Below are 25,278 nucleotides of genomic sequence, written 5' to 3' on the forward strand. Positions count from 1 at the left end.
TATGTGAAGTGACGTTTCCATGCTTGACCACAAGCCCTGGAAATTTTTTCCCTGTGTGACTGCTCCCCAGCCTCTCAGGCTGGCATCCGTGGTCACCAGGACCCAATCCTGAATGCCGAATCTGCGGCCCTCTAGGAGATGAGCCCTCTGTAACCACCACAGGAGAGACACCCTTGTCCTTGGAGACAGGGTTATCCGCTGATGCATTTGAAGATGCGATCCGGACCATTTGTCCAGCAGATCCCACTGAAAAGTTCTTGCGTGGAATCTGCCGAATGGAATCGCTTCGTAAGAAGCCACCATCTTTCCCAGGACCTTTGTGCATTGATGCACTGACACTTTTCCTGGTCTTAGGAGGTTCCTGACTAGGTCGGATAACTCCCTGGCTTTCTCCTCCGGGAGAAACACCTTTTTCTGGACTGTGTCCAGAATCATCCCTAGGAACAGCAGACGTGTCGTCGGAATCAGCTGCGATTTTGGAATATTTAGAATCCATCCGTGCTGTCGTAGTACTACTTGAGATAGTGCTACTCCGACCTCTAACTGTTCTCTGGACCTTGCCCTTATCAGGAGATCGTCCAAGTAAGGGATAATTAAGACGCCTTTTCTTCGAAGAAGAATCATCATTTCGGCCATTACCTTGGTAAAGACCCGGGGTGCCGTGGACAATCCAAACGGCAGCGTCTGAAACTGATAGTGACAGTTCTGTACCACAAACCTGAGGTACCCTTGGTGAGAAGGGCAAATTGGGACATGGAGGTAAGCATCCTTGATGTCCAGAGACACCATATAGTCCCCTTCTTCCAGGTTCGCTATCACTGCTCTGAGTGACTCCATCTTGAACTTGAACCTTTTTATGTAAGTGTTCAAGGATTTCAGATTTAAAATGGGTCTCACCGAGCCGTCCGGCTTCGGTACCACAAACAGCGTGGAATAGGGGTACCTTGATCATCACCTGCTGGGAATACAGCTTGTGAATGGCTTCCAATACCGCCTCCCTGTCGTTGGTAAAGCAGACTTCAGGAACCGGCGAGGGGGAGACGTCTCGAATTCCAATTTGTACCCCTGAGATACTACCTGTAGGATCCAGGGGTCCACTTGCGAGTGAGCCCACTGCGCGCTGAAATTCTTGAGACGGGCCCCCACCGTGCCTGAGTCCGCTTGTAAGGCCCCAGCGTCATGCTGAGGACTTGGCAGAAGCGGGGGAGGGCTTCTGTTCAGGGGAAGAGGCTGTCTGCTGCAGTCTTTTTCCCCTTCCTCTGCCCCGAGGCAGATATGAGTGGCCTTTTGCCCGCTTGCCCTTATGGGGACGAAAGGACTGAGCCTGAAAAGACGGTATCTTTTTCTGCTGAGAGGTGGCCTGGGGTAAAAAGGTGGATTTCCCAGCCGTTGCCGTGGCCACCAGGTCCGATAGACCGACCCCAAATAACTCCTCCCCTTTATACGGCAATACTTCCATATGCCGTTTGGAATCCGCATCACCTGACCACTGTCGCGTCCATAACCCTCTTCTGGCAGAAATGGACATCGCACTTACTCTTGATGCCAGAGTGCAAATATCCCTCTGTGCATCTCGCATATATAGAAATGCATCCTTTAAATGCTCTATAGTCAATAATATATTGTCCCTGTCCAGGGTATCAATATTTTCAGTCAGGGAATCCGACTAAGCCACCCCAGCACTGCACATCCAGGCTGAGGCGATTGCTGGTCGCAGTATAATACCAGTATGTGTGTATATACTTTTTAGGATATTTTCCAGCTTCCTATCAGCTGGTTCCTTGAGGGCGGCCGTATCAGGAGACTGTAACGCCACTTGTTTTGATAAGCATGTGAGCGCCTTATCTACCCTAGGGGGTGTTTCCCAACGTGCCCTAACCTCTGGCGGGAAAGGGTATAATGCCAATAATTTTTTAGAAATTAGCAGTTTTTTATCGGGGGAAACCCACGCTTCATCAAACACCTCATTTAATTCATCTGATTCAGGAAAAACTACGGGTAGTTTTTTCACACCCCACATAATACCCTTTTTTGTGGTACTTGTAGTATCAGAAATGTTCAAAACCTCCTTCATTGCCGTGATCATGTAACGTGTGGCCCTACTGGAAAATACGTTTGTTTCCTCACCGTCGACACTGGAGTCAGTGTCCGTGTCAGTGTCTGTATCGACCTGAGGTAACGGGCGTTTTAGAGCCCTTGACGGTGTTTGAGACGCCTGTACAGGTATTAACTGATTTGCCGGCTGTCTCATGTCGTCAACAGTCTTTTGTAAAGTGGTGACACTATCACGTAATTCTTTCCATAAGACCATCCAGTCGGGTGTCGACTCCCTAGGGGGTGACATCACTAACACAGGCAATTGCTCCGCCTCCACACCATTTTCCTCCTCATACATGTCGACACAACGTACCGACACACAGCACACACACAGGGAATGCTCTGACAGAGGACAGGACCCCACTAGCCCTTTGGGGAGACAGAGGGAGAGTTTGCCAGCACACACCAGAGCGCTATATTATATATATATATATATATATATATATATATATATATATATATATATATATATATATATATATATATATATATATATATATATATATATATAGGGATAACCTTATATAAGTGTTTTTCCCTGATATAGCTGCTGTATATATTTATCTGCCAAATTAGTGCCCCCCCTCTCTTGTTTTACCCTGTTTCTGTAGTTCAGGACTGCAGGGGAGAGTCAGGGAGCCTTCCTCCAACGGAGCTGTGAGGAAAAAATGGCGCCAGTGTGCTGAGGAGATAGGCTCCGCCCCCTTCTCGGCGGCCTTTCTCCCGCTTTTTTATGGAAAAATTGGCAGGGGTTAAATGCATCCATATAGCCCAGGAGCTATATGTGATGCATTTTTTGCCAAAAAAGGTGTTTTTATTGCGTCTCAGGGCGCCCCCCCCCAGCGCCCTGCACCCTCAGTGACCGGAGTGTGAAGTGTGCTGAGAGCAATGGCGCACAGCTGCGGTGCTGTGCGCTACCTTATTGAAGACAGGACGTCTTCTGCCGCCGATTTTCCGGACCTCTTCAGTCTTCTGGCTCTGTAAGGGGGCCGGCGGCGCGGCTCTGGGACCCATCCATGGCTGGGCCTGTGATCGTCCCTCTGGAGCTAATGTCCAGTAGCCTAAGAAGCCCAATCCACTCTGCACGCAGGTGAGTTCGCTTCTTCTCCCCTTAGTCCCTCGGTGCAGTGAGCCTGTTGCCAGCAGGTCTTACTGAAAATAAAAAACCTACTTTAAACTTTTACTCTAAGCAGCTCAGGAGAGCCACCTAGATTGCACCCTTCGCGTTCGGGCACAAAAATCTAACTGAGGCTTGGAGGAGGGTCATAGGGGGAGGAGCCAGTGCACACCAGGTAGTCCTAAAGCTTTTTACTTTTGTGCCCAGTCTCCTGCGGAGCCGCTATTCCCATGGTCCTTTCGGAGTCCCCAGCATCCACTAGGACGTTAGAGAAATAACATTTGCAGACAGTTAGATTTGGGTGGGTTATTTTATTTCTGTGCAGGGTAAATACTGGCTGCTTTATTTTTACACTGCAATTTAGATTTCAGTTTGAACACACCCCACCCAAATCTAACTCTCTCTGCACGTTTTATCTGCCCCCCCCCTGCAGTGCACATGGATTTGCCCAACTGCTCACAAATTTGCTGCTATGATGAAGTCTGAATAACCCCCAATAGTTTAGACCTAATGTGCAACTACCAATATTACTTGTGCCATGCTAAAGAATGTAACTTAAATGACATTTGATTTTTGTTGAGGCTCCATCCAAATCTTTCCACATTTGTACTGGGACACCCAAACACATAGGAGGTTTCTTTAAGCCACCGCAGGACTGCGCTGGGTACGTAAGGTCAGCACTAATGATGTCGCCAGTCAATATGTCGACATCACTATGCCAGTACCAGGTATCCCTACACGGCTGAAATCCTACTTAGAGCATCTTACCCAGGCAGTTGTTATAATGGTAAGTGGCATGCTTAAAGTTAGAACACGCAAACAGGTGAAAGGCTCTAAGTAGCATTTCAGCCATGTTAGGATCCCGACATAGAGATTGGTGACATTGTCACTATCGACCTACTGAACGCAAACTGACAGACTACGTGGCTAAACATAAAAAGGCATAACATTATTTCATACATGAAAAGCACTGTACCATTTTGGTAGTGTATCCAATTTCTTGATGTTTCAATGCAGGAAGAGAAGGTATCTTCACAATTGTTAAGTACCTTGGGCCTAAATCAGATCTGATCGCTAGGCAGAGATTTTTGCAGCCCTGCAATCAGATAGTCACCGCCTACAGAGGTAGCGTTTTGTCTCTGTGCAAATGTACGATTGCATGTGTAGCAGAGCTGCACAAACTGATTTTGTGCAGTCTCTGCGCAGCCCAGGACTTACTCCTCCAGTGCGATGAGAACAGGCTGATCGGGGCCGGAGCCGACGTCAGACACCCTCCCTGAAAATGCTTGATCCCACCTGCGTTTTGTCGGACACTCCCTGAAAACTGTTATTTGCCACCCACAAACAGCCTATTCCTGTCAATCTCCTTACGAACACCCGTGTGAATGGATTCTTCGCACCATCCTGTCTCAGGGCACCGATGCCCGTTGCAGTCGTGCGACGCGCCGGGGCAGTGCGAAAACGCACAGCAGCGATCAGATCTGAATGATCCCCTTGTTGTTTAACGCAGTTTCAGAATTAAAGAACAATAAATATTTTTTACCTACATTAGACAGAATAAGTAGAGAACTACTAATGAAACAAATGGGATTTGTGGTACTTTACATGGCTTACCAGTAATAACAATAAATCAATAAATATACTGCCTTGCCTATTCAGCTTCTAAGTCTTATGCATTAACTTATCCATGAGCCTTACTCCAATGCAGTCGCAATGCCGACAAAGCAGCAATCTTTTTAAGTGACAAAACTGTGAGGCAGTATAGCAGCCACCTACAAGTCAACAGAAATGCCCACCGAACTTGCTCAGCAACCAAACTTGCTCAGTAACGGCGTACTGAGTCGCAACAACACAGATGCGGGGAACATTAACTCCCAGAGTGCCTCTGTACCACTCCAAATGGGAACGCGAGCTGTGCCACTGGCGCCATGTTTTATGCATACGAGACCAAAGTCGTGCACCGTGACATACCCCGAGAACGGTCACGGAATGCCTGCAAGACTCGCCATTACTTCCCCCAAACAGCATCTTCCTGTCAATAATTTCTCACTGCAAGCGGCATCACAAAGGCCGGAGCGCATGTGCAGTCTACTAATAATCAATCAGTTGTGACACCATTGAAGTTGTAACCACATCTGAATCAGGTCCCATGTCCTTTGTTTGGTTTAGAAACTCATTAAGAGATTTGAGAATAAGAATATGATTCATGAAAAAAGAATAACCAAGCAGCTATCCTATGCCTTACTGATCACATAAATGGTCCCATAATAGGTGGATTCCACTAGAATGTCACCTACTTTAAGCCATATCATTTACACAAACCTATGGGTTCCTCATGCACACAGAAATCTATGTACTGCAACGTGTTAGCAGGACACAGCATCAGTGTGTGGGATCCAGGTTTATTCACATTTCCTTTTGACATCTATAACAGGAAACACATTTTTTCACCTCTCGGGAGGTTACTTACTAATGCATTTAATTCTAAACGCATTTAATTCTTGGACTAAAAGAGATTCACTTGCCCTTATACCAGTGATGGCAGGAACACAATTCACAGAAAGGATGAGAGGGAGATTTGGTTCTTGCTGCTGGATTAAATGATGCTGTCTAATAAAGGATGAATGGCCTAATTCAAGGTTGATTGCAAAACAACATTTTCCTCTAATGGGCAAAACCATGTTCAGTGCAGTCGGGGGGCAGATAAAACATGTGCAGAGAGAGGTAGATTTGGGTGGGGTGTGTTCGAACGGAAATCTAAAATTGCAGTGTAAAAATTAAGCAGCCAGTATTTACCCTGCACAGAAACCATATAACCCACCGAAATCTAACTCTTTCTGCACATGTTATATCTGCCCCACCTGCAGTGCACATGGTTTTGCTCATTAGAGGAAAATGTTGTTTTGCAATCAACCTTGAATTAGGCCCCGAAGTGCTCTGTGATTGGTAATGTGTTAGTACTAGTATCTCTCACATGACATGTGCAATAGTAACAGCGCGTCTCTCACTTCCCTCCTCCATGTCACTATCTAACTACTGTTTGTGCGCTACCCTCCCCGCCTGATGTGTTTGTCTACATCTGCCTGACATTTAAGTACTGTATTGTGATTTACTATGTATTTTTTGTATTTCTTTTTAACACTGTTCTAGATTTTCAACACCCCCATTTTTACAGTTTTTATTGAAATTTACATATATTTCAACTCTGAAATTTAACAACTGGAGTTTAAAAAATATCACAATTATTTTGTGACAAATCACAAAAATGACCAAAGTTTTGACTCCTCAGAGTAGTCACAGGTATAACAGTCAAACACACTTGTGGTTATCTTTCTGCAATGTAAATCAAATATTGTTCAGGAAGTACTTCCCACACTGAGTGGGCACCCAGGGGAACACAAGCATCAGTGCACACTGATGTACGGAGCGCCTGACTGGACACACTTCCGGACATGCATCAGCTTCGCCACTTCTGCCGAGTACATCGAGTACATCGTGCTACGGGCTCATAAGATTGCCCAGGACTCAAAGTGTATTGTACGCAGTGGAAACTTATATGAGAGGGAAAGTGTTTGATGTAAAAGAGGACACGGATGATCTTTCACAGTGACTATTTACAGAGATACATTGTTCCAACTGACGAGAGACATTTGGACTAAAGGACTTGGGATGTTTAACCATCAATGAAAGGAATGTGATTATATCCATTTCTATTTTGAGTTTTATGATTGCTGGGTGACATTCCGTTATAAGGTTACGGAGAGCGCCAGTGGATAACTGGTTTGAAAATTATTATTATTCTAGTTACATTCCCTGAAAAAGGCTCTTTTTTTAACTCTGAAATCTGCATTATGGACCCGATTCAGTAAGATTGCAAATTCTGCTAAAAAATGAGGCACACCACCATTTTCCTGATCGCAGCAGCTGCGTGTGATGTCACGAAGCGGCCCCGATCACGCCCCCGTTTGACTGATGCCACCCCCGCAACGCTCCGTCTTGGAAGCGGACCGTTGACGCCCCCCCCCCCCCCTGCAGAAAATGTGGATGCATGCGCAGGACGGGCCCTGCACAGGAGCCCGCATCCTCTTAGTAGTTTTTGCGGTTGGGTCGCGTAATACGATCCAACCTGAATTAGCCCCTATGTTTCAGTTTTTGCTAACCTAAACTCTTTGGGTTTTTTTTTTTTTTTTATTAACCACCAGCAGTTTATACCTTACCTGTGTTCCATTTCAGGTTACACACTGGACATGAACTGTTATATTTCAATAAAAACTTGAAAAATGGGAATGAAGTAAAATTGTGGGCCGGTAGTGTACCATAAAAACAAAAGCACAATAAAAAAGAAGAATATTGGGGGTCATTCCGAGTTGTTCGCTCGGTATTTTTTTTCGCATCGCAGCGATTTTCCGCTTAGTGCGCATGCGCAATGTCCGCAGTGCGACTGCGCCAAGTAAATTTGCTATGCAGTTAGGAATTTTACTCACGGCTTTTTCATCGTTCTGGTGATCGTAGTGTGATTGACAGGAAGTGGGTGTTTCTGGGCGGAAACTGGCCGTTTTATGGGCGTGTGGGAAAAAACGCTACCGTTTCTAGGAAAAACGCGGGAGTGGCTGGAGAAACGGAGGAGTGTCTGGGCGAACGCTGGGTGTGTTTGTGACGTCAAACCAGGAACGACAAGCACTGAACTGATCGCAGATGCCGAGTAAGTCTGGAGCTACTCAGAAACTGCTAAGAGAGGTGTAATCGCAATATTGCGAATACGTCGTTCGCAATTTTAAGAAGCTATGATTCACTCCCAGTAGGCGGCGGCTTAGCGTGAGTAAATCTGCTAAAAGCAGCTTGCGAGCGAACAACTCGGAATGAGGGCCATTATTAAAACAAAATGGTGTGAAATGTGGAAAACAAAATGCTGTAGTACTCCATTACCTACAAGTTAATTAACATGCAGAAAATCAAATCATAATTAAGAACTGCTCAGCAACACCACATGTAATGACTGCATATTCGAGGCCACAGCACAACGAGGCGTCGGATGGTTTGACATACAAAATAATGCAATCTTATATTTCCGTTGCCAATGATGAAACCGTGTTTTTCCCCATCTTTTGGTTTATGATATATTACATCAGCATTCCAGACCAGTTTACTCATATAGCTGTAGACACTCAAATTTACACATCAAAATACAGACGGAACGTTACTGTCCCAATACATACTTAATGATATTGTCAGTATTGATAATTCTTCCACTTCCGGGTATTAAGGGTATTCTGGGAAGAGCTTCTGTATCTGCAATACCAAACAAATATTAATACAGGAGTAAGAGTGTGTGACATGGGAAGTTCTTTACTGAAAAGAAATGATCACATTTACCTTTATCCTGTTGAGAAACCATAGTACGTTCATATTTTCCTTGGTTCAAATCCTTCAGCACTTGCATCAATTCTGTAATTCTGGCTGTGAAACTACAAAGATGACATACTATAATTAACATTTCTTTATATGGCATGATGGCCAGACACAACTAGTGGCATGGCTACAATATAAATTAAATTCAAGTGCCATATAGCAAAATTATGAAAAGGCTCAATCCTTGCAAGTAACTCGAAACCCAACTAAGGGGTATATGCAATTGCGGTCGAATTCCCGAAAATGTTGAAAAACGGGACATTTTCGCCCCCCCAAAAAAAATTCGACAATGCAATTCAGTACTTTTCGTCAAAAAAACGGACTTTACAAATTCGACTTTTTGAAATTCGACATTTGTCAAATTAGACATTTCTGCAATGATACAAATGCGGCAATTCGACAAAAGTATATTAAATTGTAGATTGTAAATTCGACAACAGTGCTTTTAGACAGTAAATTCGTCATTTTCAATCCGCCACACTTTGCTGGCGGAATCTAATAAAAAAATTTAAAAACATGTTTTTTTTTGTTTTTTTTATTGGTAATAGCATATCTATTTATATTAGAAGGGATTAGGTACTTGGTTTGTCTATTTTGGAGGCACAAGTATTATTTATATATTTTTAAAAATATATATATATTTTTTTTAAATGGAATGGTAAAAATCAGAAAAAAATTATGCGTGGGGTCCCCCCTCCTAAGCATAACCAGCCTCGGGCTCTTCGAGCCGGTCCTGGTTCTAAAAATCCGGGGGAAAAACTGACAGGGGATCCCCCGTATTTTTTACACCAGCATCGGGCTCCACTAGCTGGGTAGATAATGCCATAGCCGGGGGTCACTTTTATACAGCGCCCTGCGGCCGTGGCATTAAAGACGCAACTAGTCACCCCTGGCCGGGGTACCCTGGAGGAGTGGGGACCCCTTCAATCAAGGGGTCCCCCCCCCTCCAGCCACCCAAGGGCCAGGGGTGAAGCCCGAGGCTGTCCCCCCCATCCAAGGGCTGCGGATGGGGGGCTGATAGCCTTGTGAAAATTGAAAGAATATTGTTTTTTCCAGTAGTACTACAAGTCCCAGCAAGCCTCCCCCGCAAGCTGGTACTTGGAGAACCACAAGTACCATCATGCGGGAGAAAAACGGGCCCACTGGTACCTGTAGTTCTACTGGATAAAAAATACCCAAATAAAAACAGGACACGCACACCGTGAGAGTAAAACTTTATTTCACACATGTCGACACACACATACTTACCTATGTTCACACGCCGACCTCTGTCCACTTGTCCAAGTAGAATCCACGGTGTACCTGAAAATAAAATTATTCTCACCTCAATCCAGTGTCCTGTGGTCTTTTATTATAATCCACGTACTTGGCAAAAAAAAAAAAAAAAAAGGAACACCCGGACCAGGCGGACTGAAAGGGGTCCCATGTTTACACATGGGACCCCTTTCCCCGAATGTAGAGACCCCCCCATGACTGCTGTCACAGAAAGGTCTCTTCAGCCAATCAGGAAGCGCCACTTCGTGGCACTCTCCTGATTGGCTGTATGCGCGTCTGCTGGCAGACAGCGCATCGCACAGCTCCCTCCATTAGTTTCAATGGTGGGAACTTTGCGGTCAGCGGTGGGGTTACCCGCGGTCAGCCACTGACCGCGGGTGACCTCACCGCTGACCGCAAAGTTCCCACCATTGAATATAATTGTAAGGCTTTGCGATGCGCTGTCTGACAGCTCAGACGCGCATAGCCAATCAGCAGAGAGCCACGACGTTGCGCTCTCTGATTGGCTGAAGGGACCCTCTGTGACAGGAGTCACGTGGGGTCCTGGCATTCGTGGAAAGGGGTCCCATGTGTAAACATGGGACCCCTTTCAGTCCGTTTGGTCCGGGTTGCCATTTTGTTGTTTTGCCAAGTACGAGGATTATTTAAAAAGATCCGGACACTGGATCAGGTGAGTATAATTTTATTCACAGGTACCCCGGATTCTTCAGTGACGAGGGGGGCGTGGCAGTCGGCGGGTCAACATAGGTAAGTATGTATGTATGTGTCGGCATGTATGAAATAAACTTTTACTTTCACGGTGTGTCTCTCCTGTTTTTATTTGGGTATTTTTTTTCCAGTAGAACTACAGGTACCAGCGGGCCCGTTTTTCCACCCGCATGCTGGTACTTGTGGTTCTCCAAGTACCAGCTTGCGGGGGAGGCTTGCTGGGACTTGTAGTTCTTCTGGAAAAAAACCAATATTCTATCATTTTACTCAAGGCTATCAGGCCCCCTCAGCAGCCCTTGGATGGGGGGGGACAGCCACGGGCTTCACCTCTGGCCCTTGGGTGACTGGGGGGGGGACCCCTTGATTGAAGGGGTCCCCACTCCCCCAGGGTACCCCGGCCAGGGGTGACTAGTTGGATATTTAATGCCACGGCCGCAGGGCGCTGTATAAAAGTGACCCCCGGCTGTGGCATTATCTGTCCAGCTAGTGGAGCCCGATGCTGGTGTAAAAAATACGGGGCGCAGAGCCCGGTGCTGGTTTTAAAAATACGGGGGATCCCCTGTCAGTTTATTCCCCGGATTTTTAGAACCAGGACCGGCTCGAAGAGCCCGAGGCTGGTTATGCTTAGGAGGGGGGACCCCACGCAATTTTTTTTCGTGGTTTTTCCCGTTTTATTTACATTTTTACAAGTCTAATCAAAATCCGTCAAATCGGCCTTTTTCGACAGCGGGACTGTCGAATCCGTTTTTTATTGAATATGTTGAATTCCGGCACCCACTTGCCGGAATTCGACGGTCGAATTGTGTCGAATTAAAAAACGGGCGAAAAATTGCCGCGATTCGCCGGCAATTGCATATACCCCCAAATCTTTGGAGAAGGAAAGAAACACACAAACCAAGAGATCCAGATCTGAAAGGGTTATCATGCAGATATAAAATTTAGGTAGCGTGCCAAAGAAAGAGCAAACTCTAGTCTTGAAACTAAAATCTTATGATGGCTCTTCCGCAGCCTATAAACGATCGGCAACACATCTTTCCGTACCAGAATAGCTTGGTAAAGAGGTATATTTAATATCCAACAGGGGAGACTTCACTTCGGTTTAAGGACTAATTATAATGAGTTATACGTAGCAGCACACAATACTGGAGGTAAATGCATAGTAAGTAATAAGACCATACGGAAAATACAGGGAGGGGAATTCTGTTTTAAAAGTGGGTGTGCGAAAATGGGCACATGATTTCCATACAGTTGTTTGGGTTGTATCTAATTGTGGTAAGCAGTAGTTTTGTGTAGTAGCTATTTAAATATATCAAATTAATTAGAAGCCTTTTGGTATATCACACAGGTTCTCAAACTCGGTCCTCAGGACCCCACACAGTGCATGTTTTCCAAGTCTCCTCACAGAGTCACCTGCGTACCTTTTAAAATGTGCCAATGAGTAATTAATACACCTGTGCACCTGCTGGGTTATCTGCAAAACATGCACTGTGTGGGGTCCTGAGGACAGAGTTTGAGAACCTGTGGTATATCAGATTTGTTTCATATTTCAGCCATATTTATTAAAATGGTAGTAGGTGTAAATAATTTGCAATAACAGGCCTTACCCTGCAAGCCTGGTCATTTCACGTCCTGCCAGCACAATCCTGCCCAGTGCTTGGGACATCCTCAGTAACATCCTTCCGCTCTGGTAGTAATCCTTTCACAGGGAGAGAGAGAGAGAGAGAGAGAGAGAGAGAGAGAGAGAGAGAGAGAGAGAGACAGACTGAGTTTTCTGCACAGAGAGTGCAAAGTCTCAGAGCAGACATTGCGCTTCTCACCTCCAGGAGCTCCGCATGCGTACTGGTCAGATGCCGTGGATGATTCGGGATAAGGAAAGGACGACTGACAACCAGATATCCAACGACTGTAGCAAAGTCTGGAATCATTTTGAACAAATAGAATTTAAAGAAGTGAACAAATTCAAAACCGCCCATTGTGTATTTAATATTTCCTTGCAGGTAAATACATATCAGCTTGTAATATAGGGCCTGATTCAGATATGTATTCAAACCAATGGTTTATGTACATATCTGATGTTTTTCTGTACAGCGCAGGCGCAGAATGGGTCCTGCGGTTTTGGAGGCAGTGCCCCCTAAACCGTAGCCTCGTTGACAGAATACGGCCATTTGGGGTAGGGGGAAGGGGTAGCAATGGAGGAGTGTTGCCTGTTTTGAGGGCGAGCTAAGATGGGTGTGGTATAAAAGATAGATAGTGTCTAGTAAGACAGTCAATAGATAGACACCATATGTTAGACAGACATTAGGTTGACAGGGTCAAAAGGTCGACGTGAAAAAGGTAGACAGTACAAAAGGTCGACATGGTCAAAAGATCAACATGAAAATGGTCAACATGAAAAAGGTAGACACCATGTTTTTTGCATTTTTGTGGATAAGTTTTCTCATCTGGGACCCCCAATCGTAAAAAGGCATACCCTCGCCACGCTTCAGGCTCGGTGACTCGCCACAAGGTTTATAACCAACTCTATGCCGACATGGATAGAGAAGGTATGAAATAGTCCAAAAACATTAAATTTAAAAAAAAAAACATTTGTCTATCTTTTTTATGTCGACCTTTTGACCCTGTCGACCTAATGTCTGTCTAACATATGGTGTCTATCTATTGACTGTCTAACTTGGCACTGTCTAGACATCAACCGGATACCAGCTAAGATTAGTGCTTGCGACTTCCAATGCAGATTTACTGTCCTCTACAGCGTGAATTCCCCAGCCTGAGTAACCTGAGAGTTACTCCGATGGCCGATGATCACGCAGAGTGATCTGATGCGGTGTCTTTGGCCGCAGCAGCATATCACAGATGCTTGCGGCCATAAGACAAGACGTCTACTGAGACATCTTCACACAGCAGCTGCAGTGCTTACTGCGTTGAATATGGGCCTATTCAGAGATCAACATTTTACTGTTACTTCTCTTGCAGCAGAAAACCCTATTCATAGATATAAAACATTCAAAGATAGGGAAGTCCAGTAACATGATTAAAGGTAAAAAACTAAAACGTGAAAACGTAAATCAAGCTAAATAAGGATGTCAGCATCTTAATTAAATTCAACCTTTTGAAACAAGACTTCACTAAGAGCCCCTTACACGTTTATGTACTAACCAATAGGGAATTACAGCAACTGCATGTTTTGTAGCGTATTACATAACAGAACAGACTAGGAAACTTACATTTGGCAATAATGTCGTCTACGAAACCCATGGAAAACCGGAACACAATGAAACTATGCAAATGCTCCACCTGTGGACACGAGAAGATTCCAGAGTAAGTAAATCTGTACATAATTATATAATAAATTGCTTCTAAAAACTGTTCTACTCCAGGAGTACTCTATACCATCTAGAATCAGCACTGTAGCTGGAATAGGAGAAGTAGACAAGTGAGTTTTACAGCTCTACGCTTATCTTACCAGTTTGTTAAAGGCTGAGTGAATGGTCAGTTTTTCCCTTCTATTCCCATTGTAAAAGGCAATTTCTTCACTAAAATAAAACAACCACAACAAAAACATTAGAGTAAAATCACCTAAAACAAAGTGTGCTAAAACAGACAGATATTCAATGACAAAGCCTGTACTCCCGGCAGCACAAGGAATGCAGCTGCCCGAGCTCAAGGTTCCTTTGGGGCCAAAATGTGTCTCTGTCCCCTAGCATACTAGGGACTTGGAAATCCTAATGTCACCAGTAGTGTAATTCATAATGCTCATACTGTTGTGCCTATAATGAATGGAGAATAACAATTCCTATGGCATGTATGCCACAAGCCAGTGGAGGAAGGTCTGTTTTCAACTGTTAGAACTCTGCTAGTTCCAACTAAGAATTGAACACTAACAAAACCCAGGCCTAGATGGTTGTTACGGGGGTGGTCAGGCTTATTTAGTGGGATGGTATAGTTATCTTGAACGTCTACACCCCAAAGGTCAGAATGCTGACAGCAGCAATCCCGCAATTCAAAATCCTGATAGGTCCCAGTGAGTATTTTAACCTTTACCCTAACCCACCAATTACCCAGCCTAACCCTAACATCCCCCCCTACCTGGAGTCCCTAAGCCTAACCCTAACTGCCAGGATATTAACTACATCCCTTATTTAACAAATGACAATTAACGGATTTAAAAGTATACTAAGGGTTATATTCAATAAGAGTTGAATCCATTCAGACATGCATTTGTCGAAATGGATCAGACAACCCCTATTCAAAGAGTGGCCAAATCAGACTGTCGGATTTGGCCGGTGTCTGTGCGGCTGTCAGCAGCTCCCCATGTGTGAGAACACAGGGCACTGCTGGAGCCACACAACATGCCCAGTGCCGCGCTGCAGGGAGAGAGGTACCTGGCCGGGGGACGGCCGTCAAACTACCTCTCATCCCCGCTCCCCGTAGCCGCTGCACCGCTCCCCCTAGCCACCGCGCCACTCAACTCAATCCGACTTTTTTAAAAGTTGGATTGAGGTTGTCAGAAACGGGGCCAAATCGCCTTGTTTCCAACAAAAACACGTGGATCCGTGGCTATTACGCCGATCCACGTGTTTTCCGACAAGTCGGGAATTCTCGACTTGTCGGAAAAAAACGGCCTCTAATGAATTGGTCGGAACCCCTTACGATCTATTTCTGTCGGAAGCTGCCGTCTTTCCGATAAGACGGCAACTTCTGACACTTATTGAATACAACAAACACTGGAAAAACATACAAAGCTAAAATTATGCAACTTGTCTCAATGCACTTAAAAAAGGTATTTCCTACATTGCTTAGAAATTCAAATAAAAATGACAGATGCACAGTCCTGAGAGGGTTAAATGCAGTAATAGAGCTAGGTTGCTGAGAAGGCGGCAGATTGTATTACCTATTGGTAATGAGCCGTGAGTTTACATATCTGTATTCGCCTTCATATCTCTGCTCGGTAATGGTCATTTTACCAATAGGCCTCCTGAGGCGTGTAAGGAAAAGTCCTGAGACTAGCAGATAACCCATCATGCTCGCTGGACCCTGCGGAAATAACGCAATAGTATCCATCAACAATGCTGACTGCATTTGTAAAGAGGGAAAACATTGGTGCCGCAGGCAATGCTGGGACAGGTTACCTGAGCGCCAATTGCACTTGTCAACTTGAAGATGTACAGGACGATGTCCAAAAATGGCTGCAACACAGAAAAAGCACGGTTTATTGCTTGGTCACATTACAATTTGCTTACTGAATGCGTTACATAATTAAGTTAAAAGATCTGTTTGGAAATCTGAAAAGATCTGCAGAATAAATAAAAAAATAAAAAAAAGAGGGGGGGGTGTTTTTGGAAATGTGCATACGGATTACTCTTTTTCTTGATAATGAACAAAGGAAACCCAATTTCATTTGATAGCAACGGATTGGTGATGTCATGTGGTTTTCGGAAATATTTCATCACAAGGCCACTAGGTGGAACCATTGAAGATGTTTACGCTTACCCTGGTCAAGTCTCATATTAGGCACAAAGAGGCTGTTTCTGAGTTGGATGGATCTTTCTTCATGGACGCAAATGGCAAGTTTTTGCATACAGTGCACGCACATTGCCCATCTCCGTCCCCTCATTAATCCACGGATTCTCGCATCAGCATAAGGTAGTAAATCAGGCTTCTGCGGCTGCCGGCAACAGTCACTGTGTGTGCGACTCAGAAGCAGCCCCAAAAGGAATTCACAGCAGCAGTATCTCACACAAAAGTGTTCGCTACCCCATAGGGTAGCGAGCACTTCTATGCAAATTGGCTGGGCGAAAGGTGCAAGACAGGCTGGCATTGCCGTGGCATTTAAACAATGATCTATACAGTGAATAATTATAAACCCAGTCATTTGTATTGTAGTCGCGCCGCTATTTTATAGTATTTTTTACTATTTCATATACTGTTTTTTTATTCCAAATAGCATCTCTAAAAAAATAATAAAAATTATATATATATATATATATATATATATATCTGTCAATAAAACATATAGAGGGGGCGCTCCATAGTGCATAAACTTTTTTTATTTTAAAATCAAACAAACACGTAAGTGCTTAAAACAAATGTAGCTATTACACTCGTACCAGAAGGCAACCAGTGTGGGCTGGTTACCACATGATTCCACAAATAATCACCAGGCAGTACTGGAACAAGGGTCAGACCAAATCGCGATGGAATCCTCCACCCGCCGGCGGCGGTTTTCCTGAGACTCACGGGCAGGATTACACACGTCCGTGACTACTCGCTCAGTCAGCTGCAGGGATTTCGATACGTCACTCGACTCCGCCTTAACGCGTTTCGTCATCGACTTCGTCAGAAGGCTGGAGTCTGTGACGCTGAGATCAGTATTTATCAATCCTCACCAAACTAGCATCAGTCATCAAATGAATACACCTGTACGGCTGTTTGAAGGTTAAAACCTTAAAGTGCTCTGTCATATATAAATATATATATATAGCCAGGATAGACAAAAATAGACATGATTTTAGTCTAAAAATTATTTCTAAATCAATTACTATTGTGCAAAAGCGATAAACCACAAATAGCCGTGCAGTTTACAAAATCATGAGTGCTTTGTAAAAAATGCGTGTATACACCTTTTAACACGCATGACAACAAAAACATTACACATAATAGTCACATACATGATTTTTAAGGGAGATAATTTAGACAGAAAAAGAACAATTATCAGATAAAAATATATGATTAACATTATCAAACCCAAGAATTGCTAACACAGTTAGATCATACTGGTAGAATTTAAAGGTGCAGGTCATAACAACATTATTTCAAAAAAGGTGTGACTTCAAACCCTTCATTTAAACCCTCTGGTTTTAAAGTTTTGAGGGTCAGTATCCAGAAGGTTTCCCTTCTTTCCAATTCACTGTCCCTATCACCACCTCTCTTATTCAGGGCCACATGTTCTATACCTTTAAATCTTAGCTTGGTGGGGTCACTGCAATGGTGTTCCTTAAAATGACGTGGAATACTGTGATTAAGTGTTTGATTTTTAATGTTTCTTGTATGTTCTAAGATGCGGATCTTCAGCATTCTTTTTGTTTTCCCTATGTACCTGTATCCACAGGGACATAGGAGCATGTATACTACATAAGTGGAATTACAGTTAATAAAGCTGTTGATCTTATATTTTCTCGTGTCGTTTTTTCCTCCAAATTCAGTTTTCTCCTTATCTAACAGTTTACATACTTTACAGCTTCCACAAGCATAACAACCTTTAATATCATCCAAGAAATGCTTATCCTTTTTCTCTCTAATTGGTTCCAGCCTACTACGTGACACCATTGATTTAATATTCCTTGCTTTTCTATAGAATACATCAGGCTGTTTCCGTAGATGTTCTCCAAGCACTGGATCTAATTGTAATATGTGCCAATTCCTCTTAAGTATAGCCTTAATGGCTCCAGCCTCATTGTTATAAACCGTAACAAGTGGACATATTCCCTTATTCCTTTCATATTGATCGATGTTCTTATCTTTATAAACCAATAAATCCTTTCTTTCCCTATCCCTAGCTCGCATTTTTGACTGTTCAATGAGACCAACAGGATAGCCTCGTTCCAAAAACCTATCAGTGTATATAGTGGCTTGTTCATCAAATGTATCCAAACTAGCACAATTGCGCCTAAGCCTTGTAAACTGTGAAAAAGGAATGTTCCTTTTCCAACTGGGTAAATGACAACTGGAAAAATCAAGATAACTATTACAATCAACCTTCTTAAAGAAGGTGTATGTGTTAATTTTCCCTGTTTCTCCCGATTCTGAACTATCAAGGACAAGATCCAGGTATTCTATTCTCTGTCTATCAACATTGTGTGAGAACTTTAAATTATATTCATTGATATTAATAGCTTCAATAAACGTCTCAAGCTGTTCTGCATCTTCACTCCATATTATCAGGATATCATCGATAAATCTTTTAAACAAGACAATGTGTTCATTATATTGTGCCAGGGCAGTACTTTCCCATTCACCCATGTAGATATTTGCTAGGCTAGGTGCGCAAATCGTGCCCATCGCCGTCCCACATGACTGGATGTACCAGTCATCAAGAAAGGTGAAATAATTCCTCACCAGCACAAAATGTAAGCACTGACAGATGAAATCAATTAACGGGGCATTCAATTCAGGGTCATTTAAATGTACTTTCCGTACAGCTTCAATTCCTTTTATATGTGGAATAGCACTACAGGTTGAGTATCCCATATCCAAATATCCGAAATACGGAATATTCCGAAATACAGACTTTTTTGAGCGAGAGTGAGATAGTGAAACTTTTGTTTTCTGATGGCTCAATGTACACAAACTTTGTTTAATACACAGTTATTAAAAATATTGTATTAAATGACCTTCAGACTGTGTATATAAGGTGTATATGAAACATAAATGAATTGTGTGAATGTCGACACACTTTGTTTAATGCACAAAGTTATAAAAAATATTGGCTAAAATTACTTTCAGGCTGTGTGTATAAGGTGCATATAAAAAACATAAATGCATTCTGTGCTTAAATTTAGGTCCCATTGCCATGATATCTCATTATGGTATGCAATTATTCCAAAATACGGAAAAATCCGATATCCAAAATACCTCTGGTCCCAAGCATTTTGGATAAGGGATACTCAACCTGTATATAAAGACTGTACGTCTATCGTACACCACATATAGTTACTCTCCCATTTTACATTTTCTAGAACTTGAAGAACATGAGTAGAATCACGTAGATGAGATGGAAGATTTAATACGTATTTCTTAATATAAACATCTACAAATTCTGACACATGCGCAGTTAGGGATCCTATACCCGCTATAATGGGACGCCCTGGGGGTCTGATAGAATTTTTGTGCAGCTTAGGTATATGATAAAAAGTGGCAATTTTTGGATGTTTATTTAATAGATAATTATATTCCTCCTGTGATATACATTTATTCTCAATCCCATTGTCTAGGATGGATTTTAATTCACTCACAAAATCTGTGGTGGGGTCTCCACTGAGTTTACAATATGAGACCGTGTCACTCAGGAGGTTATATGCCTCATCAATGTAATAAGATCTATCCAATATAACTATACCTCCCCCCTTATCTGCGCTCTTAATCACTATTTCTGAATTGTTGGCAAGACTTTTTAATGCAGCATATTCAGATTTTTTTTAGATTGGGGGGTATCGGATTTGTACTTTTCTGAAGCTTTTCAATATCTTTCCTAACTGTTTGAGCAAACATTTCTATATGTGGACCCTTAGATTCTATAGGAAAATATGTGGATTTAGGCTTAAGTCCTGATGTTAATCTCATGCTAGTTTCATTGCTCCAGTTTCTTAAAGGGGCATCCTCTTTACGTAAATAATGCCTTTTAAGTGTTAGATTTCTAACATATAGGCTGAGATCTATGTAAAGATTAGTTTTATTCACGTGGCATGTCGGAGCGAAGGACAGACCTTTTCTTAACACATTTTTTCTCCTCATTATTCAACCCCACTTTGGATAAATTGAATACACCTATATCCTGACTGACTAGTGCATGCTGCGTTTCTTGGATTCTCTTGCTACTCCGTCCTGTTCCTCTCCTTCCTCTAGTCGTCTTTTTTGACTTAATGGAGTGGGTGTCCCTGCATAGTGGTATCTCTCTACTCTGTTTTTTAACCTTGGTGGTCTTTGGTCCTCCTGAAAATCCAGACCATCATTCGTCGTGGTCCCATTATAGCGGGTATAGGATCCCTAACTGCGCATGTGTCAGAATTTGTAGATGATTAACATTATCAAACCCAAGAATTGCTAACACAGTTAGATCATACTGGTAGAATTTAAAGGTGCAGGTCATAACAACATTATTTCAAAAAAGGTGCGACTTCAAACCCTTCATTTAAACCCTCTGGTTTTAAAGTTTTGAGGGTCAGTATCCAGAAGGTTTCCCTTCTTTCCAATTCACTGTCCCTATCACCACCTCTCTTATTCAGGGCCACATGTTCTATACCTTTAAATCTTAGCTTGGTGGGGTCACTGCAATGGTGTTCCTTAAAATGACGTGGAATACTGTGATTAAGTGTTTGATTTTTAATGTTTCTTGTATGTTCTAAGATGCGGATCTTCAGCATTCTTTTTGTTTTCCCTATGTACCTGTATCCACAGGGACATAGGAGCATGTATACTACATAAGTGGAATTACAGTTAATAAAGCTGTTGATCTTATATTTTCTCGTATATTAAGAAATACGTATTAAATCTTCCATCTCATCTACGTGATTCTACTCATGTTCTTCAAGTTCTAGAAAATGTAAAATGGGAGAGTAACTATATGTGGTGTACGATAGACGTACAGTCTTTATATACTGCTATTCCACATATAAAAGGAATTGAAGCTGTACGGAAAGTACTTTTAAATGACCCTGAATTGAATGCCCCGTTAATTGATTTCATCTGTCAGTGCTTACATTTTGTGCTGGTGAGGAATTATTTCACCTTTCTTGATGACTGGTACATCCAGTCATGTGGGACGGCGATGGGCACGATTTGCGCACCTAGCCTAGCAAATTTCTACATGGGTGAATGGGAAAGTACTGCCCTGGCACAATATAATGAACACATTGTCTTGTTTAAAAGATTTATCGATGATATCCTGATAATATGGAGTGAAGATGCAGAACAGCTTGAGACGTTTATTGAAGCTATTAATATCAATGAATATAATTTAAAGTTCTCACACAATGTTGATAGACAGAGAATAGAATACCTGGATCTTGTCCTTGATAGTTCAGAATCGGGAGAAACAGGGAAAATTAACACATACACCTTCTTTAAGAAGGTTGATTGTAATAGTTATCTTGATTTTTCCAGTTGTCATTTACCCAGTTGGAAAAGGAACATTCCTTTTTCACAGTTTACAAGGCTTAGGCGCAATTGTGCTAGTTTGGATACATTTGATGAACAAGCCACTATATACACTGATAGGTTTTTGGAACGAGGCTATCCTGTTGGTCTCATTGAACAGTCAAAAATGCGAGCTAGGGATAGGGAAAGAAAGGATTTATTGGTTTATAAAGATAAGAACATCGATCAATATGAAAGGAATAAGGGAATATGTCCACTTGTTACGGATTATAACAATGAGGCTGGAGCCATTAAGGCTATACTTAAGAGGAATTGGCACATATTACAATTAGATCCAGTGCTTGGAGAACATCTACCGAAACAGCCTGATGTATTCTATAGAAAAGCAAGGAATATTAAATCAATGGTGTCACGTAGTAGGCTGGAACCAATTAGAGAGAAAAAGGATAAGCATTTCTTGGATGATATTAAAGGTTGTTATGCTTGTGGAAGCTGTAAAGTATGTAAACTGTTAGATAAGGAGAAAACTGAATTTGGAGGAAAAAACGACACGAGAAAATATAAGATCAACAGCTTTATTAACTGTAATTCCACTTATGTAGTATACATGCTCCTATGTCCCTGTGGATACAGGTACATAGGGAAAACAAAAAGAATGCTGAAGATCCGCATCTTAGAACATACAAGAAACATTAAAAATCAAACACTTAATCACAGTATTCCACGTCATTTTAAGGAACACCATTGCAGTGACCCCACCAAGCTAAGATTTAAAGGTATAGAACATGTGGCCCTGAATAAGAGAGGTGGTGATAGGGACAGTGAATTGGAAAGAAGGGAAACCTTCTGGATACTGACCTTCAAAACTTTAAAACCAGAGGGTTTAAATGAAGGGTTTGAAGTCACACCTTTTTTGAAATAATGTTGTTATGACCTGCACCTTTAAATTCTACCAGTATGATCTAACTGTGTTAGCAATTCTTGGGTTTGATAATGTTAATCATATATTTTTATCTGATAATTGTTCTTTTTCTGTCTAAATTATCTCCCTTAAAAATCATGTATGTGACTATTATGTGTAATGTTTTTGTTGTCATGCGTGTTAAAAGGTGTATACACGCATTTTTTACAAAGCACCCATGATTTTGTAAACTGCACGGCTATTTGTGGTTTATCGCTTTTGCACAATAGTAATTGATTTAGAAATAATTTTTAGACTAAAATCATGTCTATTTTTGTCTATCCTGGCTATATATATATTTATATATGACAGAGCACTTTAAGGTTTTAACCTTCAAACAGCCGTACAGGTGTATTCATTTGATGACTGATGCTAGTTTGGTGAGGATTGATAAATACTGATCTCAGCGTCACAGACTCCAGCCTTCTGACGAAGTCGATGACGAAACGCGTTAAGGCGGAGTCGAGTGACGTATCGAAATCCCTGCAGCTGACTGAGCGAGTAGTCACGGACGTGTGTAATCCTGCCCGTGAGTCTCAGGAAAACCGCCGCCGGCGGGTGGAGGATTCCATCGCGATTTGGTCTGACCCTTGTTCCAGTACTGCCTGGTGATTATTTGTGGAATCATGTGGTAACCAGCCCACACTGGTTGCCTTCTGGTACGAGTGTAATAGCTACATTTGTTTTAAGCACTTACGTGTTTGTTTGATTTTAAAATAAAAAAAGTTTATGCACTATGGAGCGCCCCCTCTATATGTTTTATTGACAGATATTCATCTTCGTGGGAGTTCGGATTGACTAAGGGGAGCAGCGATCCAAAATTATCTAAGGAGGATCTAGTACTTTGAGCACGCACAGAGTGACTTTTGGTTCCACCTATATATATATATATATATATATATATATATATATATATAAAAAATTGTGTTCCATTTAAATAACCAGCGCTGTATCTATTGTTTTTCTTTGTTATATATATATATATATATATATATATATATATATATATATATATATATATATATATATATATATATATATATATATATATATATATATATATATATATATATATATATATATACACATATATACACACACATATACAGTCTCTTGTCAGCCGGCACTCAGACGGTATATAACAACGGGCCCCGGTGCCCTAGTCCACAATCACAATAGAAGTCCAAGGAGGAAACAGTTAACGGCACTCGTCGGGGCAAGAAATACAACACTCAAAGAGGAAGTTGAATCGACGTTTCGGGGCTGGCGCCCCTTTATCAAGACATATCATACATGTATGATATGTCTTGATAAAGGGGCGCCAGCCCCGAAACGTCGATTCAACTTCCTCTTTGAGTGTTGTATTTCTTGCCCCGACGAGTGCCGTTAACCGTTTCCTCCTTGGACTTCTATATATATATATATATATATATATATATATATATATATATATATATATATATATATATATATATATATATATATATATATATATATATACATACATACATACATACATACATATATATATATATATATATATACATACATACACACACACACATACATATATATTATTATTATTTTTTTTCACATGGAGAGGAATGTGAACATAAAAATAATTTAAAGAAGAATTCAACTGGAAAATATTCTTGCAAGAAAATGATAAATGCCCAAATCATCCGCTAATTATTTCTTTTACCACTTTGTCGAAATTGGTGCAAAAAAAATCACACAAATTTCGACCAGTTAATAAAAACAAAAAGGGGAGTTTAATACCTACCGGTAATTCCTTTTCTCGTAGTCCGTAGTGTATACTGGGAATTGAAGATTACCACGGGGTATAGATCAGGCCCACTGGAGCCTGGCACTTTAAGAAATTAATAGTGTGTGCTGGTTCCTCCCCTCTATGCCCCTCCTAGCAGACTCAGTTTAGGAAAAACTGTGCCCGAGGAGATGGACATACTTTGAGAGAAGGATATAACACAAAAAGTGGTGAGGTAACGAACCAACACACACAATAACAAGATAGAAGAGCTAACCGGAACAGAGGAAAGCAACGCTAACTATAAGAAGGATAGCAACGCTAACCAAACATGGAAAGCAACAGCAAACCCAACCAAGAACACTTACAACCAGGTAAGCAGGAAACGAAGCACTGATGCAGGTGCACAGTATCCACTGCGGACTACGAGAAAATGAATTACAGCTAGGTATTACATTACCCTTTTCGCTAACGTCCTAGTGGATACTGGGAATTGAAGATTACCATTGGGACGTCCCAAAGCTCCCAGAACAGGTGGGAGAGTGATGAGACCTCTGCAAAACCGCCTGACCAAACTGAAGGTCATCCTTGGCCAAGTTATTGAACCTGTAGAACTTAACAAATGTGTTCGAACCAGACCAAGTAGCTGCCCCGCATAACTGTAAGACCGAGACACCCTGAGCAGCCGCCCAGGAAGAACCTACCGACCTTCTGGAGTGGGCCTGAATAGAACTCGGCAGCGGTAAAGCTACTGAAGTATAGGCATGTTGAATAGTCAATTTGAGCCACCTAGCAATGGACTGTTTAGAGGCTGGGTGACCAATTTTGGTACATCATGAAAGACAAAAAGCGAATCAGACTTCCTGTGACGAGCAGTCCTCTTGATGTAGATCTTCAAAGCTCTAACCACATCGAGGGACTTTGGAGCAATGGAAGTGTCGGATAACACTGGAACCACAATCAGTTGATTCACATGAAAGGCCGACACTACCTTCGGCAAAAAGTGAGGGCGAGTTCTGAGCTCTGCTATATCCTCATGAATTATCAAGTACAGGCTCTTATAGGATAAGGCCC

At 42.1% G+C, this 25,278-nt stretch overlaps 1 protein-coding gene across 2 annotated transcripts in view; it reads right to left on the minus strand.

Annotated features, from left to right (window-relative positions):
• Positions 1-25,278, minus strand: part of ABCD3 (ATP binding cassette subfamily D member 3) — a 178,325-nt gene that overhangs the window by 55,627 nt on the left and 97,420 nt on the right. For both annotated transcript variants that reach the window (XM_063939855.1, XM_063939854.1), the window contains exons 8-15: positions 15,736-15,792; positions 15,498-15,640; positions 14,070-14,139; positions 13,831-13,900; positions 12,424-12,521; positions 12,211-12,302; positions 8,588-8,679; positions 8,431-8,503 (exon numbers count right to left, since the gene is read on the minus strand). In XM_063939855.1, the coding sequence (XP_063795925.1) occupies positions 8,431-8,503; positions 8,588-8,679; positions 12,211-12,302; positions 12,424-12,521; positions 13,831-13,900; positions 14,070-14,139; positions 15,498-15,640; positions 15,736-15,792 (695 nt within the window). The remainder of the gene's footprint in view (positions 1-8,430; positions 8,504-8,587; positions 8,680-12,210; positions 12,303-12,423; positions 12,522-13,830; positions 13,901-14,069; positions 14,140-15,497; positions 15,641-15,735; positions 15,793-25,278) is intronic.

Source organism: Pseudophryne corroboree, chromosome 9 (genome assembly GCF_028390025.1).
Source record: "Pseudophryne corroboree isolate aPseCor3 chromosome 9, aPseCor3.hap2, whole genome shotgun sequence".
NCBI classification, from domain to species: Eukaryota; Metazoa; Chordata; class Amphibia; order Anura; family Myobatrachidae; genus Pseudophryne; species Pseudophryne corroboree.